This window comes from Haemorhous mexicanus, chromosome Z, assembly GCF_027477595.1.
Source record: "Haemorhous mexicanus isolate bHaeMex1 chromosome Z, bHaeMex1.pri, whole genome shotgun sequence".
Taxonomy (NCBI): Eukaryota; Metazoa; Chordata; class Aves; order Passeriformes; family Fringillidae; genus Haemorhous; species Haemorhous mexicanus.
This window is the reverse complement of record NC_082381.1, coordinates 532,553-551,477: the sequence shown is the minus strand read 5'-3', so window position 1 is coordinate 551,477 and position 18,925 is coordinate 532,553. Positions and strand designations below refer to the sequence as shown.

The window sequence follows — 18,925 nt, the reverse complement described above, 5'->3', positions numbered from 1 at the left end:
ATGTCTTAAGTAATGTTATTCTTGGGCTTTTTCCTACAGAATTGATATTGCAGCAATTTTGATGTCCACTGAAGATATGCTCTGGTCAATTTGTAGTTCTGTGCAGGAGTTTCTGAATCCACACAAAGACAGAAATCTCAAGATCTATAAAATACATAGCCACTGCAATAGTCTGATCTCTGTGCTGGCTATTTTAACTTCACCATTGAAGAATTTGTATGAGTGAGTATGAAATAAACATTTAATTTGAGATAAAATTGGTTCTTGAGCTTACATGGATAGACCTACAAAGGTGAATTTTTCTGTTGAAATCAAATGTAATGCATAGTATTGGCATGTTTTAATAGTCTTTGAATATTTCTCAATTTGATCCCATACTTATATTTGTGATCTTGCCTAAAGCCCAGTTATATCTGCTGAGATTTTATTAGCTCTGGATCAAACTCCAGTGCTGTACAATATTTTTTTTTCTGTTAATAACATAGACCATAGTGAATGTCTGGGTTTATTTCCTCTGTGACAAAACCAGTAGAATTTCATTAACTATTACTGCCCCAAATTTGCAATATATTTTTCCAAGTAGGGCATATTTCTTTTAAAATATGGTCTTATTGATCTGAAAACATTTACTACTATGGTACCAAATACTTTGGCAAGCAGGTTGTCAAATCCCTCATGTTGTCAATCTTCTAGAAGTAAAGGTAATTTACTGAAATGATCATCTGGTTACAAGACCAGTATGCTGCAACAAATGTAGTTAAAAATGTAAGAATATAGAGTGCCCATATTTATGAAGTCATGGCTTCACAAATCACAGCTATAAAAAATGGGCATGTAGCTTGCATTGAAATTTTCTCTGAGTCTTCTGTTGATAAAATTCATCTGTAAATTTGGTGTAAGAGACAATACAAAGTGAGATCACAAATTTAAAAAGGAGGAACAACAAAACCCCAAACTACTGAAGCCACATCCTAATCAGCTAGCTTTTACTTCATTATTCAAAGTAAGAAAATTCTAGGTGGTACTAGGGTGGAGACCTTCTGTATATAAGCTTCTTTAACTAAATTTTTTTTTGTCATGTGTAGGCTCATTTTAATGTTTGTGGGCTCTAAAGAACATGGAAAAGTGGATTGTAACTGATTGTTTGATCTTATGTAACACAGGCTTATGAATAGATAGCAATTTAGAAGGTGGCTCAGGAACAGATTAGGTAGTACTGCTATGGCAGTAGAAATGGAGGCAGGAAGGGATTGCAGTGGCTGTAACTGCTTCTGCTGTCAGTTTTGACATTTCATCTTTCTTTTATGAAAGGCCTTAAAATGATAGACCAAAGTAAATATGCAGTATAATTTGTTCCTTTAAGTGATTCTAGTCTCCTCCACTGATCAATGCTGTTTACATATTTATGTACACATAGCATGGAAAAATTGTGTGCCTACTGGAGAACTCACAGAGTTTCAGAACAAAGTGCCAATGAAAAGCTTGGTTTTTATTTTATGTAAAATGCTGCAGGTAAACAGCTTTCAGAGTTAGGGATGTGAATTTCATTACCTGAATTTGCTAATCTGGAGATCAAAACTTTGACATGTGCCAAATGTAGTAGCTCATTTCATTTACTACAAAGTACTGTGCAAATCACCACCAAAATATGGCAGCTTTGTTTAAAGAGAATACAAAAAATTGTCTGATTTTGTTACATAGTTACAAAAATAATATTAACACTGAAGACCATATAGATGATGCATGTTTTATAGTAAGTAAAATTGGATTTTTTTATATGAACTTCTATTAAAACCTATTCAGACCTTGTGTTTTCAAAATCTGTGAGGCCCACATTATCAAAACAATTTTTTTCTATTATATATTTAATTGCAGCCAATATTTGTCAGGTCACCTAGCCCAGTGTCCAGAGTACAAAGAAGAAAGCGGTTTAGCCAATCAGCTTTTTAAAGGACTATTCAATTGGAAACACTTTGATATAGTGGATTTTAGGTAAAGTATATAGTTGTATTGTTTACTGGAGTGTGCATAGTTCATTACATTAAGAATCTGTCAATAATAAATTCAAAAGTTATGCCTGATTTTAAAGGAATCTTTCATCTATTCTCTCTGGAATTATATTGTATAATGACAATTTCCATCTTATCTTGGCTCTATATCCTTAACACCTTTGGTGAAGTTAACTGGAAGTGAAATTTTTTCTTTTAAATCTATCATGCTGTCTTTTTGTACTGGAAGTTTTCCCTTAAGTGACTAGAAATCAATTAATTTTAGACTTTTCAGGAAAATTCTGTGTAATCAGAAAAGTGGCAGTGATGAAACATTGTTTTCCAGGAGCTGTGTCATAATATGACTGGCTCATTCCCAAATTATTAGAGAGGCTGTATTCTCTATTGCTTAAGGGAACTAAAATTATTTAAATTTCTTAATTATTTTGTGGAAATTGAACAAAACTGTAATAATGGTGAAAAAATAGTAATATCCTTAACTTCAGATAAGGTGATTCTGTTTTCTTATTGCTAATTTTGTGATCTAGACTTTCTTTTCTGTATGACAAGATTACTTAGATCTGGTCCAAAATTCACCTATGAATCTTGGGTCATCAGGGTTTAATACTTTTTTTTTCTATGCTTCATTTTTCTCCATCCCTCTGTGGCTTTCCTGAAGTATCTTTATCATAATGGTAATGTTGGTTGGAAAGGACTGCTGGAGGTTGTCTAATCTAGCCTCCTCCTCACAGCAGAACAATCACACAGATCAGTCAAACATGATTGTGTTTGACCGACTCAACTGACACATGCCAACCTCCAGGAACTGAAGTTTTCCAACTTTTTGTGAAGCCTGGTCTGCAGCTGTCATGCCTTAGTGCAAAATATTGCTTCATATAAAGTGTGCGCCCTCACAGCTGCTGGCTATAATTTGCTGTTATCACATCAGCCTCACTGAGAAAAGTTGGTCAGTGTTGTCTTTGTAATTACTGTTTGGGGGGTTATAGGCCACCTTTACCTGAATTGACACTTCAGCCACCTCTTCACCAGAGTAAAAGAGTCTAGGGCCCTCAAACATTTTTTCCAGATGATTTGGTTTAGTCTTTGGTTTCCTCACATTCTCCTTGAACTGTAGGCCCAGCAGCTGGACAAAATATTTTCATTAAGGCTTAAACTGTTGACGTGCAGATGAAGTATATCACTATCTTTGTTTAAGTTGCTGTGTTCCTTCTAATATAGCCCAGAGTGTGGTTTGCATTTTTTCTAGTGATAATACACTGTTGCCTTGTCTTCAACACCCTACTGCCCATAAACCTCAGGTTTGTGGTTGGGTAGGGGAGCACTCAGTCAAGTCAGTTCCCAACCTAGGTTATTGTAATTCTGTAGCTTAAATAAACAGTGGCTCTTTACCTCAGTCAATTTTTAGAATTTCTGTTGGCCCAGTCTTCTATGAGCAGGCACTCAGCTGTTTGTTGTGTTAACTACTGTGTCTGCTTTCTCCAGTTTAGTGTCACCTGAAAATCTGCTAAGCAACTGTTCTCTGTCTGCTTTTGTCCACATTGTTGAAGACCTGTTGAACAATAAGTCTCTAGAATGTGCTCCTCAAATCCACTGACTGTTGCTATTTTCTTGCTGTTTACTCAAACCTCTAAAATATGAGTATTTTCATAATTCTGAATTTCCAGTCATCACTGTCTCACTTGCTGACAAGATTGTTGTCACTTACTCAGTTCTATTGGCTGGGGTTTCATGTAGTGGATCACACAGTTTCAGTGCTGCCTCTGAATACACAGGAGAGTCCAATGCCATTCTTTACTCTTAAGTTTGTAGAGGAGTAAATTACCTGGGCCTCAAAGTAGAGACTCTCTTCAGCCTCAGGTTCTGGATTGCTCAGTTTGGAGCAGTTCTATTCTTGTGCCAGTTCTGATATGCTTTAGTCTTTTGTACTGAGTAGGGGATGATAGTCTGTAATGGAAGAATAGAAAGAGTAAGGTGGATGCACCTTTTTGTGATTTAATAGTATGAATTGTTATATCTTATTTTCTCAACAAGAAGTCAGGTAAATTATTTAAATGTTGAGAGTATCATATAGAGAGTCTGTTGGAAAAATTGCTCTTTATTGTTGTAAATTCAGTGTTATACACTATTAAAGACTGAGAACATTTCTATTTAATATATGAGTTATAACTCTTGAAGTTGCTTTGTAGTAATGTTTATTCATTATACAGAGAAAAATCATACAAACAACAAATAAATACTTTAGGATGCATCTTGCTGGCATCTCAGTTCTTCACACCTGCACTCAGGTTTACAGGATCAATTCTCATCTTGTCATACTCTACTGAAGAATAAAACCACTATAACTTGAAATCTTGCTTTGGTATTAAATCAGCTATCCAGTGCTTAGCAATAATAGGCAGCTGGTTTAGCATAACTTGAAGCAAAAATAAGTGTCCTACTAGCTATTATTATACTTCTGTCTAATAGTTGGGTAGTCTAATAGAGGAGTAGTTGGGCAGTCTGGCACATAGCTGGGCAAGAATTAGCTATCCAGCAGTGGACATTAAGAAGTGCTGTCATGAGAATTACTGTATTATCATTAAACACTTGATTTTTAAATATTATTTGAAGCTATTCTAATATTTAAACAATTTCTAAAACCCCCAGATTATCTCTACCTCACTTTAAAATTTCTGTAGACATTTTGGTATAAGCAAATTGTTCAGAATCCAAAAATCTGCCTTGTGCTTCTCCTTAGGATATGGCTAAGGCTCCTCAGGATACAGCTAAGCAGTCATACTTAACAAGCTGCTTTAGTCCAGAATTCTGTCAGACAATTCCTACATAAGCAATAGACAAGATGTGGTCCTCTTTTTTTAAATTAGATGGCTAACAAAAATGTATTATCACACTTTGGTGTAGGATGTTTGCTCTATACTTTGCTATATTCAGAAAAAAATCTTTCAGTGGATGAAAGACAATAAGATTTGTCTTTTACATTCATAATATTGAAATTACTGTCCTTAAAATAATTCTTTTTGAGGTGGCATTCTTCTTTTGCATATATTAGAATCTCAGCTTTATTTTTAATCTTCGGGTTTTCATGAATTCACAAAGAGCACTAATTGACTGTGCTAATTCTTCTGCTCAGATTTTGCTTACTTAAGATGTGTATTAAATTCTTTCTATGTTTTTTTATTAGTATGAGTGGTTTCCAAATAAAACAGCCTATCTTTTGGAGAAGTTCAGAAACTATATGGCTTCTTTTCTTGTTGAAAAAGTATAATTCTCTCTCTTATTTCATCTGAGTCTAATAGACGTGTATCTATAGTTCTGAATTACTTCAGATGAAAGATAAAAAATTCACAGCCAAGTAAGATGAAAAGTAAGGAGCTTCTGAAGTGATAATTGTTTAATGGAGGATACATGTAACAGGCTGGAATTCCTCTCTGCTGGAATTGTAGACAGTGTAAATGAGAAAAAAAAGGGAAGAGGCTAAGGGGCATCCATTACTGCCACACATTATTGAAACCTATTGGCTGCTAGAAATTTGTACAAATACTAATAATTTATTACTAAACAATAATTAAAGGCAAATAGGAAGTTATAGAATCTTGTTCTTACACTTATCTGTAATCCTCTCATATAATTAATTAATAAAATATTTCATTTTTAGTAACCGTAGATTTTGCCTCTCACATCATTTAAGTAAGTGAAGTATTGCAAAAGTGACGTCTAGGCACAATCTATTTCTTCTCTAGTCCTTTATATTTGAAAACCACCAGTATTCCATTTCTCTCAAGCCAGTGAAGGTCCAAAACTTCTGGTTCATATTTTTGCCCAGTATAATCCAAAGCCTATATATGCTTGCATGTCAGTCAGTATCATTTCAAAAGATACTTTACATATCATTATTATAAAAGTGTTGAAAATACTATGCATTTTTATTATGCAGGAAGAACAGAACTATAGAAATGAATGACTGAAGAGAAATTTGCTTATTGAATGCATTTTCTAGCATAGTTTAAAAATGTATTATATAGGAATAAAAATATGAAGAAAAACTTGAATAACAGTTATTAGATGCTGAGTTTCAAAGAGTGAAAATGAATAAAATATAGAATTATATTTTTTACAGTATCTAGAGTTGCAATAACGTGTTTGCATACATATATTAGTAGTATTTATCATAAGGTTTTTTTCTGTCTTCTATTCATATAGACATACTTAGTAGTAGTGATCCAAGGGGATTTTCAGTCTCACAAGTAATTTGGAAGTATTTGGTTTCTTCCAGGACATTTCTGGATAATTCTGATGAACATCTTCCTCAAGATTTTTCAGAAGTCTTTTATCATCCATTACACTGGTTATTTTGCATACCATCATCCTGTTTTTCCTTTCTGAAGTGAGTATAAAAGGTTGATTGTTGTAAAAGGATCACCAGATAGTCAGTATTAGTTAAATATTGTTACATTTTGAAGAGCATATCTGAATAAATGTCTAATTAATATTCTGATTTTTAAAAGTCATAGAAGGATTTTAAAATTAATTACAGATTTCTCTAATCTTTGAGAGTCTGAGGAAAAGTTGCACTGAAAGGACTGTATTTTGTTAGTCTATTAATTATGTTTGAGATTTGAATTATCTGTAAGGTTTTCTGGCTTTAATTAAAGACTATATAGTTCTTGATAATACAGAAGTTCAGCACAGTTGCTATTTTGAAGGACTTATAATTAAAGGGTAGATAAAGAGTGTATGTCTTTCTGTATAGGATTGCTGTTTAAAAATAAATATTTGGTACATAAATAAATCATTTAACAATATGCTACTTGATTGTAGTTGAATTTTTTGGAGATTATTGAATGATTAGAAGGAAAAGCTTAACTTTTCTGTGTCACTGCATATAAGGACAAGTGACATAGAAGATAGATGCTACCAGCTGTGCTGTTGTTTGCTTTCTAATTTTGAAACTGAAGCACTCCCACACCAGTGTAGATCTTCTCCTAACCCCTTCACCTCCCTCTCCTCCTTTTCAAGGTTATTTCCTGAGAGGTTTTCACTCTCTGTTTTCATGAAAAGCTACTTTTGTGAGATGTTACTGTGCTTTCTGAGAAAGTATTTTAATCTCTTGGAGGAGTACATTATCAAATGCGTGGTGACCTATGGATGACCCATGCACTTTGGATTTATTACCTCTTTCCTTGTACACACAGTATGTTTTACCTTGTGTATGTAAATATCTTCCCTATAATGTTGCCCCATGCTACACAAAACATGCTGATTTCTCTCCATAGGCTCCACTCCTAACTACATGTCATCAATCCTGTTCTTGCCTTCCCTAGTGCCTCTGATATCTGCTGAACCAGAGACAATATATGTTGTGACTGCATCAAAATAATTTGGTTTGCTAACTACATGCCAAACAGAGTTGAACAACTGTGGATTCAGAAAGTGTCCTGCTTGAAATAGTAACTTAAGTTCTTATAAAATGTGAAAGATCATGTGTGTTTATCAAGCTTCAAGGAACTTTGTCAGTGACTTTCTAAGTTATGCATGGTTGGAGAAAAAGGAGAAGGAGGGATGCAGGAGAGGGAATGACTGCATTAGAAAGGAATCTAGTCATCCATTTCTGAAAAATTTACGCTCCATTAAGTATTCATTGTAGAAAAGACAATACATTTTTTGATGCCCTCATGCAAGGCCAGATCTCAAAATATAAATTATACTGTAAAGTATGAGTTTTGGAAAATGATTTCACAACTGAGTACCCTATACTGTGTAACAGTATGTAAAGGCAATGCTGGTACCATTTCACTCTGACATAATTATCTTTTCTGAGGTGGAATTAAGATAGATACAAATAAATAACAGAAAACTATTCCACAGCTATGTAGTATGCATTTATTTTCTGTGGAAGAAAGGTACTAAAATACACAACTTCTTGGTCACCAAACAGGAAAATGCAAAGTACAAAATAAAGTACACCTCTGAGAAGATACAGTCAGTGTACCTTTGTGAGAAAAGACCATATATAGAGAGAGCCTTGCATACTGTCCTGGTGATAGCGAATGAACTATATTGGTAAAATACTTATTGTTCCTTTTTGACAGCACACCTTTCAGCTGCTCAGGAAAAAAAAAGTTAAGGACTCTATCTAATGAGTAATTCTGAGGTGTTCTAGTTTTTCGTTGGTTTTATAGTCTATGTGAATGAAACATTTTTCCCCTTCAAATACTGCCTTTAGAACATTATAAAGAAACTTCATATTTAAGTATTGCAGAAAATTCTATTTCAGAGCATCCTAATTATTCATGGGTTGTTTTCCGATTTTACATCTTATATCTAATTAAAATATACGTTCACTGTCTGTAAAAAAATTGGAAGCACAGGCCATTGTATACCTCTCAACTGTGGCCACCTGATTTTTAACTGACAACTCTAACCTGTCATATATTTAGCTATAAAGTATTTAGTCTTCCTAAGCATGCTATTACAAAAAAACGTTTTGCTAGTTCCTGACAGTATTTTGTTTACTATGTAACCTGATTTCCTATATTATTTTTCATGGCTGAAAATGGCTACAGTCTGTTTAATTTTGTCAATTTGACTCCAACATCAATGTCATTACCATGAATTAGCATATCGACCTGCCTTATAACATCTTGAACTTAGCACATGAGGTTTTCTTTCTTTCTATCTTGAATAGAAACCAAAATAATATATGGTTGATTATCAAACTAAACAATTACTGATCATTTATATTGCAGTTTATTTAGTGATAGTAATTAACTTATTTATATATATATTTAGTTAGTTACTAGTTGTGATTCCTTCAGAGCTAATTGTGATTCATTCTTTGCACCATTTGGGGTTTATAACCATAGCATTTGCAAATCAAAGTTGGAGTTTTTTCCTTCTACTGTAGAGAACAGGACATTTATATGTGTGATATTTATATGTACTTCACCTTTTGCCACTTTCTATGAGGCTAGTCTTATTTTCACTAGTACTGAGCTATGAGGATGAGAGAACATATGTCTCTCCATATGCACGTTACAAAACTTCTCAGGGCATTTATTGGTGCTAGCTTCATGGCTGTAGGGAATGTCTGCTATATTTTATTTTTCCTCTGAGTCACACCATTGTACATTTCAATTTGCAAGATGCTTAAAGAGCCAAGAACTGGTGTATATTACAACATGATAACTTCCCATCTGGTCAATGACAGACAGGTTTTTTTTTTTCAATTCAGATGCTCTAAAAATATAATTTATATCTATAGGAATTTAAAATATTATTCTTCATAAATCTAATTGACCCAAATTGTCACTTATCTTTTAGTTTGAAGGCAACGAGTGACCTTATTAGATAGGATAAGATGACATTAAAAGAAGAGAAAAAAAATTAAACTGGCCTGAATATTTTAACTGAATTACTGAAGAGTTGAGTTTGCTCTCAGCCATAGCATTAATTCTAGTGTGAATATGGTAACCATTTTAATTTTTACTTTAATTACTAACTGCTGATTAGATTATATATAGATTATATGTGCATTAGATTATATATATGGGACTAATCTTGAACATACAGAAATTAGGATAATTATTTTAAGAATGCAAAATCCTAATGTCTGAATGCAGCATGTATTTTAAATATGGCGAATTTACTTCAACTGCGAGTTCTATCAAGATTTAAAAGTATATGTGTATGCATTTTTGATAACTATTGCTTGAATCCAGTATGTGCTAATATTCAAATATAATTGTGGAGTCAGTGCTACACTGTCGGCAAAATATATAAAGTACCAGATGGAAATCACAAAAGCTGTACATAAGGTTTCCTGGCACAGACATTGTTTGTGAAGTTAGAGGTATTTGCTTTAGTGTTAAAAGAGCAAAGGCTGAGGTTCCTTTACTAAAATTAATATTACAGTGGAGTTCTGTCATAATGGTGGGATGTAAGGGCCCTGCAGGAAGATCGTGCTATGGATTCCTTAGGTGACTTCAAGGCTGCCCTGCAAGATATGTGGCATACTGGTTTTTCTGGTAATGGAAACATACACATGTGAAGGACTAAAGCAGAGAAGTGTATCAGCTGACATTTACTTTTCCAGGACTTGTGGGTGTGTATTGAGTATATTGTATAAATAGCAGTTTTGATTAAACAGTGAAATACTTGTGCAGTTATCTATTTTTTTTTCATGTGTGTATTCAAGCATAGTTGGGAGGTGTCACGCTTGGCTAAGTCAGAGGTTGTAAAAGCATGCAACTTTATGGAGAGGTACCCCTCTGGTAGAACTACCACATGAGCCCATTTTAGTTCTGTCCCAAAAGTTATGTGTAAATGGCATGTAAATTGTTTGAGCAGAGGCATATAAATACTTCTCTAGTCTGACAAGAAAATGTCAGATTGAAAACCTCCCTATGAAGGAGGTTTTAACTGATGCTGAAGGTGTTTTTTTTCATACTGGCAGGTAATATTTATACCTGCCCAGTCAATGCATATGAAGTCCTTAAAATCATGCATGTAAAATTCATGTGCATAAAAGTTAATGAGGTGTATAAAGTTTCAATGTTATCAACTACAAGTATAAACTTGTAGCCAAAAAAGTAAATACAGTGGCTAAACATCAGCTGAAATTTCATCTTAACCTTCAAATTAATAAAACTTACACAATAAAGAAAAAAAAAATATATCCACAACTCAATTTTGAAAACTTATTTTAAAAAATGTTTCAAGAAGAAAATGCTGAATACAATAGGTGATAAACATTTGGCAGGGCAGATTTGTTTGTTTCTTGTGTAACTGTAATTGGTGTTGGGTCACTGGCTGTGTTCAGAGTAAGCTCTGGAGTAGTGTTTGGAAACATCAATTTTTGCAAACATGGAAATCAAAAACAGAAAATAAGCTTCCCTGTTTTTAAAAGCCAATGAATTTGTACTATGCTTTCTCACTTTTTCCTGCTGGTGAAGCAGTCTAATATTTCTTGTGGGTTTTTGAGGACACATAAGAATTGCTCAACCTAAAGTGGAATTTTGCAACCCCTTTGAGCATTTTCACTTCCTTTTACTTAAGAACTTTATACACTTCATCAAGGAGAGACACTGCAGATCTCTTACTCAACAATCACTGCAATAATAATCTGAAAAATTATATCCTTACATTTATTCAACTGCAGGGGAAAAAACCTTCCTTTTTGCATGGTAGAACAAAATAAGTATTGTTCCATGAAAGAGATAAGCACAGTTGCTTTGTATGAGGTTTAACTGTGGCAGACTAACAAATGTCAATTTGCTTTTAACTAGTTGAAATTAAGTGCAATTCTTTCTCTGAGCTGCCTAAAAGTAAGGAAGCATGAAAGCATTTTCAGAGTAATCTGGGAGGAGTTGACACTTAAGGGACTTAGTGTTACATCTGCAATTCAAGGATATTATTTCATAGATAAATTAACTATATTATTCTTTCTGTCTTTATCTTATATTTTGAAAGGACTCCCTCAGCCAGAGAAATGGCAGCCCAAGGTCTGCTGAAGCTGCTCTTATCCCAGCCATACTGTAATTTGAACTTGCTTTTGGAGACATTGCTACACCATGACTGTCTCTTAGTGAAAATTTTGCTGAGAAGCTCAAGTAAGTACGGATATTGTCAATCCATGTAAGATTATCAGTGAGAAACACAAATTCATTTTTAACTTATGTGCTGGAGGAAGGCTGACAACCATTTTGAGGGTTAGGTACCCATTTGCTTACCAGTAGGACACTTCTTGAATGGGTAAAAAGATAGAAAAGTCATCACTTTTTGAGTGACAATTTACATAATACACTCAACCAGTGTATTAATAATTTCAAAGCAAACTGCAATTTGATAAAATAGGTTGCTATCATAAATACAAATGAGTCAAAATTAATTTGAACTTTACGGAGCTTTGATACCACAACTACTGTACACAGGTTTTTAAATTGTGGATCCGTGGTCTAAAAGAACACTTTCAAAATTACATTTGAACAGTGGAAAACTTCTTAGATGTTTTGTTGATATTATTATATCCTTGTCGCTATAAAATTCTAGAATTACATATACATGCTTCTGCTTGTTAATTCATTAATGCTGTTTTGAAAGTAGAATAAATAAAAGAATATTTCTACAAATTTTTATTTGCATTCTGATGGTATTGGGTTTGAAGCAACAAACTTTATCTCATCTTTCCATTAGTAGTTTGCAGATCAAATGATCATATTGTTGAATAGCTAATGGTATAATCACCTGTTTGACTTAATTTTGCAGGAATATGAGAGTCTTGGTTTCTTTATTTTTTTGGCAAATGAATTCTTCCTATTTATCAAAAAAATATTAGCTCCACATAATATTGTTTATATTTTTATTTTTATTTTTATTTTTATTTTTATTTTTATTTTTATTTTTATTTTTATTTTTATTTTTATTTATTTATTTATCTATCTATCTATATATAACATGATTTAGTTCTGTCATTTTAAATGGTCTAATACTTGTCAGGAGTACAACATCTTCCATTGCTGTCACACATCTTATTGAGAGTTGCAGTGCATACAATTGCCTACTCAAACAGATGTCATCTTTTACAAAGGCTGACAAATGTTTGATCAGGGTAATAGTCTAAACCTAGTGTTATCCAGTATTGAGTTTTACTATCTGTTTAAATTATATCAAGTAATAAGTGACAGAATGTATTAGTCTATTGACTGACCAACCTCTTAAGCTTTAGGGAAATCCATGTGGCTCTGAATTACAAAATGTGTTATTTACATAGGCTTTATTTATGTAACTTCAATATTGGAATGAATAAACTTCCAGTTTAGGTAAAGTCAATACCTGTGATGATCCATATCATCTAAATTAATTTCAGTGGGGTTATTTGTCTAATGGCAAAAAATATGTTTTCTTTATTCCTTCTCCTATACAGCTAAGTATACCATAGTTTTTGAGCAATTTGTCCTAGTGGTATCAAGACTTCCTGGTATTTAATTACATAAGAATTTTTTTAAGAAGGAAAAGCCTTTTCACATTTTTTATATTCAGTCTTTCATTTTCCTTTTAAAAACAGGCCAGAAGGCAAAAAATCTTAGGTACTGGTGAATTTTCCTGTATTGTTTTACACTTTAGGATGCTCAAAGTAGACATCATTCAAACACATTAAATGTCATTGTAGTCCCATTGTTCTCATGGTTGTACCACGGGTAGGTTCAGGAGAAATGTATATTCCCCATCATACCAGGGAATACTGTTGGGAATGCCAAAATTTTTTCAGTAGAAAGAGTATTTGTAGAGAAGCTATTTGTGCATGATTCATGCTGCTAAATATTATAAGAAGGAAAACATGTTTATTGAAGCTATTAAAACTCCATGTATATAATTATATGCTATCTGGGCAGGGAGATGAAAAGAGTGCATTTTTGTCATTTTTTTTGTGCATTATGATATATGAAGTGTACATAAAAATTAAAATATGGAAATACGAAGTTATCACATCAAAAATACTAGAGGTAATATATCACCTTACCCAGAACTGAACCATTTATTTGTCTTCAGTGCACATAGCTACTGCATAGAGGCAATTTTGAAAAAATGGTTGAAAAATTTGATTTGCGTATTTGACCTCTGTAACAAGCTGTGAGTCTCAATAACCTAGGTGTGTTAAATTACAGTTTAAAACCTCTTCGAGGTTTTTTCCTATGGGCCCAATGTCCAGCAACTTTTTGTTCAAGATGTTCTTGAGTGAGTAAAGGGTCTAAGGTCTCTGCTGTGGCTTTGCAGAGACCTTAGAGAGAAACAGTGAAGATAGCTGGTACCATGTTAATTTTTGGACAAAATAAACTATTTTGCAATTTACTTGGCATATATTTTTAAGCCAATATTGCCTTATCATTCATGAATGTGAAATGGATTATTTTGATAAGCAAAAAATAATAGAGGAAAAAAAGGAAGTGGTATCTGTATAAAATAAGCAGCTGAATCCAGCAGATGCTGATGTGAAAATGTGAAGGATGTAAGTGAATTCTGAGAATTTCTGCTAGATTTGCTCTAAATACACATCATGCCAGTGGATAATCATTATTTCCAGGAATCAGGAGTTTTCTTTGCACAGTAAAGCAAACAGCTATAGCTTTATTGGGTTGCACTGGCCCAACACAGGATTGATATTTGTCAAAGGGTACCCTAGCAGACAGTAGTAGACTTGGCCACTGATGAATAGCAGATAAGACAGCGGTCACTGAGAAATTGTCAACAAGGCACATTCTAGACCTTCAGTCAGTCTTTGGGTCTCATACATTTGTTTAGGGAGATAGTAGTATCAAGTTCATGACGAACAACAGAAAATGCAATATATTGCTTTTTAATCTTCAAAATAATCTCATTCATTACCATAAAACCTTGAGACTCCAGTTGTTAGAGAAATTAATTTGTCTTTCTACACACAACCTTAAAGTGAATATTGGCATGTGGAGATAAACGGTAAGAAATCTGCATTCACAGCAGGACCAGGCTGTTGGCTTTTGGCTTGTACAATACCTATATGAAAGACTACTAGAAGACAATGTTTAGTCTGTACATCTCAACCTAGATGATATTCTGGGCCCCACTGAAAGTTTGAAAGAAGAATTGATAGTAACATTTACAAATATTCTGTAATCAGTCTAAGGCTGAAAATCTGAAATTGGACGTAAATAAATGTGATTTGCTTCAAAAAGAGATCAATTACCTTGCACACATAAGAAGGCTGGGAGAGGAAAGAGACCCGCCAAGAAAATATAATTGTGTGGTGGACAATTAGGCAACTTTCTAGACACTAATAGATATTAAGAGTTTTCTCAGACTGTTCTTTTATTCCCCTTTTTTGGAAAGAGAACTTGGAAATGTATTTGTAGAACTGAAAGATTTTTTTCCCCACTCCATTTGTTTGCCAGCTTTGAAACAGTTCTCTACCTTCCATAATGTGTCATTTTAAGGTAAATTTAAAGTACTAATTAATTTTTAATCAAACTTAATAAATTACATTTTAGGCACATAAAAGTAAATAGCACTGGTTTTTTGTGGGTTAACGTAAAAGAGCAGTGAAAAGTGGTAACTTCACCAGTTGGTCTCATTGACTGAACTACTAGTGGCAGTAATGATTTATAACAGAAGAAAATGTACATCCCTTACATGAATTACCAACTCCATCAAAACTCTGGCATTGTTAAAATCTGTAACAATTTGACACTTTTTCAAATTCTTGAGGGTAGTTCTTTCTTCTTGTACTTTCATTGTACTTTTCTGTACTTCATTGTACTTTCTTTTAATCACTCCTTGGATTTAGTAATCCTGTCATGGTCTATCACATAATTGAAAAAACTAGCAACCGTTCTAGTTCCATGGCTTGAGCGCACACCATTTTGGGAAAAGAAGTCTTGCAGGTTTTGGTCACAAAACTCGGATGTTGATCTGTAACCCCGCCCTCATGAAGTGAACAGAAGTAAATGTCACAGAGTAATTTATATCTTTGTGCAGAGATAGATCTCTCCTCCTCGTATTTGTGGATCATCCAATATAAGGCTCTCAGAAAGTTTTCTTAGCCCCTTCATGACAGCAGTCTGTGTCATGTTAGCCTAATGGTTAGAAGATTACTTTAAAAGAGGCACCTCCTCAAAAGGTCCATCTGACCTTTTGAAAAGCTTATTGGATTCTGTACCTGCATAACCAATGGAGGATGTACTGAAGTGATATACTTGTAGCTGGAAGATAAGTGAAAAAGGGACCTTAATACAGATATCCTGTCCCATTTGGTGATTTTCCAGTGATATGCTAGAGAAAACATGGAGTTTCCAAAAACCTAAATAGGATTTCCTATTTGGACTGTAGTGGACCCCTGCTGTGAATACCTTACCTTTTCTTGACAGAGTGTTAAGATAGTGTCTAATACATGTGTGATAGACTTGGTGTCTGTGATACATGGTCATATGGTTAGCTTTTCAAAGACTTAGTAATTTCTGATAGGAACTTCTTGCTACAGTAGAGCTCTAGACTGAAAAAGTTTTAAGAAGGAAAGCTGTTACTATCTACCTCAATACATAAAGGAGCACTAGTGACCATAGGACTATGTTCAGTATTGCCTTATCAAATTTTGGCTGTCAGAATGTCATACTTTCTGCATACTATCCCATAAAATCAGTACTGGAGCTATTCTGACAGTAATGGGTTTTTTCTGTTGGCCATAGATAAGATAGATTCTACAGAAGTCAGTAACTCAGAAAATCATTAATAGAAGCTTCTTCTCAGATAGTGGAAAATAAATTGTTCAGGGAGAAAAAAACTCTAAATGGAGTTGAATGAAATTAAAATGCTGTGGCATTGATGACATATAAATATCTACACCTACAGAAGTAGTTTGCTGATACATTAATAATTTATGGGCAGATGATATATGCGTTGTTAAAGCTTCTTTGGCATGTTGACCATTTTAGTTGTCATAAATTTAGGATTTATTTGATTCACAGGTAGCAGTTAATACAGGGCTTATTATTATTTGGAATGTGTTACACTGAAACAGGTAGGTTTAAGATCTGGGTTTTATTCAGGATAGGAGTAATACGACCTTGAAATTCAATAAAGAAAGCAAAAGTTTCATGCTCCTTGCAAATTAAAGACCAGAATCAGAAATAATTTGTTCCATTTTCAATTCCTCTTCCTAAGTGAAACAGCATGTATGGATTTGAGTTTTGACTACCTTTTTTGGTCAAAAAAGACAGCATAATTATTTGTATTGTGGCTGTTGTGTATGGATTGACTGGGGAGAGTGAGGTCTAGCGTCAGTAACAGGATTTTCTGAATTCAGCAAGATTCATTTTATGGCTAGACTAGTCAGATAAGTGCTGGATGAGTGATAATGTTGTCAAATTACTGGGTGGTATTTCTATCAATAAGAAAGAAATATGGGTAAATTCCACTTGTAGCTCTGCCTTTCTGAAGTTATGCTTTTAAAATACGTGGTAGTATCCCAAGGAAGAATGATTCATTGTGAATGGTTAGGGCATAGCTATTATTCAATAGATACATAATTTTCTTATAGGGATATTTATTAAAAAGAATAGTATTCTAATATGTTTTTGTATCTTTTGTGCATATAGAACATCATGCTATATGGAAATAACAAATAGCTGATTTTTTTATTTTAGCAGGTATCTAGATAAATATATAGCCACATTTATGTATGAATGCTACGTCTTGCTAAAATAATATAGAAGCATCTCCTTTGAGCTACTACGGGAGCTTTAGGTTCCCTTCATAAATTAGCTTTTGCTATATGAATGCAGTCAGTGAAAAAAATAGAAATGTATAGAGGGAAGCAACACAGGGCAGTAAGTAAAACACCTATCATATAAATTCTGTTCTATGTAGTCATTAACAAGAAGGCTGCATTGGACTTCAAACTAATATGAATATTTAATGTTATGACAGGTGAGATAATAAATGTAAAAGAAAAAATCTAAGGCAAGAGAAATCTATGTATCTTTCTGTAGACTTCTAATTCACAATATTTAACCAGCTATACTGATCTGCTAGCTAAACTTTTCAAATTACATTATCCTTTAAGGTCCCTTCTAACCCAAAAGATTCTATGATTCTCTGATCCATGCCCACTTATCAATCAGAAAACTGATTTTAACCCTGAGCTTTCAGGGTATTCTTACAACAAGGACAACATTTACTTCAGGATAAAGCGAGAAAAAGCTGATGAATAATTACATGCCTCATTATATTTAGTCACAGAATGATTTAGTAGTGGATTCATGCAGTGGATTTAGCAGTGGATCCTTTGCTTAAAAGCACAAGAGTTGAATTACACAGTCATTATAACAAGACGTATTATAGCCCTTTCTACAAAATTATTTTATGCTCCTTTCTCTTTATCTAAATCTTTTGGTAGCACTAATTGATTTGAAAAGTTATTAGTAAATTGTGACTTGAACTTTCCATTGCAGCTTGGTCATAAACCAAATTTAGGCTTAATTTCAAGTCATGAGCACCTTTAAACAAACCAATTCCCCATCATGTACTTCAAAGGCAGTTTACACAGTACTTGAAATACTAGCAAAACTCCCTCTGGTTACATTAATTTCAGAAATACTTACAGTAATAGAATCAAAGTTCATTTCAGATTTTCATATCACCATTTGAACTGCTTTTTCTGCTTTGATGGTTAGTTCTTTGTCATACATATCCCTGGTTTGAGTGAATAAGTGGAATCCATTTGATTTTTCACTTTGAAGCATCTGGATTTGAAAACAATATATGTCAGGTCACTCAGTTCATAGGAAAAAGAAAGCTGATTAAAAACCTGTCTTGTTGAAAGTCTATCTGCTGCCTTGGGGAAAAACCCCACATATTGTTGGTTATGAATTCAGTGATCGTGTTTTTCAGCTTTCTACATCCTGTTTCTGCTAAGGTTGCATGCTACCTAGATTGAATGATTTACAGTAATGCATGAATTAGATTGTAGGAATTCAGAAGAGAGTAAAATGAGATTTTTTTTTAATTTTTATTTGACCCTTTTATTTCAAATTCTTGAGGGCCATTCTTTCTTCTTGTGCTTTCGTTGTACTTTCTTGTACTTCATTGTACTGTCTTCTAATGACTTCTAATGAAGTCATTCAAAGACGGGTTGAAAGCAATGATTTTCCATTATGGTAGGTTTTGAAGACTCCCATCTTTCTCCTCCACAGGTTGCTAAAGGTAAAGACAAACAAGCTGGCAGAAAACAATGACATTTCATAGTATAATTTCATCTAAATACTTTTTATGGAAACCACTGTTTTTGCAAACTAGAAATTTAATGTAAAGAGTATTTAACAGGTTGTGGCTCTGGGTCTCACGGTTGGAAGCATATTTCACAAACAGGTGGGAAGCTCAGGTCTTCAACA

General features: G+C 33.6%; 1 protein-coding gene across 22 annotated transcripts in view; it reads left to right on the top strand.

Annotated features, from left to right (window-relative positions):
• Positions 1-18,925, top strand: part of KIAA0825 (KIAA0825 ortholog) — a 241,664-nt gene that overhangs the window by 88,321 nt on the left and 134,418 nt on the right. For 20 of the 22 annotated variants that reach the window (XR_009490288.1, XM_059873642.1, XM_059873636.1 and 17 more), the window contains 4 exons: positions 40-222; positions 1,876-1,992; positions 6,283-6,393; positions 11,478-11,617. Coding sequence is in view for 21 of the 22 variants with exons in the window: in XM_059873642.1 (XP_059729625.1) it covers positions 40-222; positions 1,876-1,992; positions 6,283-6,393; positions 11,478-11,617 (551 nt within the window). In the remaining variant the exon portion in view is untranslated. The remainder of the gene's footprint in view (positions 1-39; positions 223-1,875; positions 1,993-6,282; positions 6,394-11,477; positions 11,618-18,925) is intronic. The other 2 variants (XM_059873644.1, XM_059873645.1) reach the window with 1 other exon arrangement.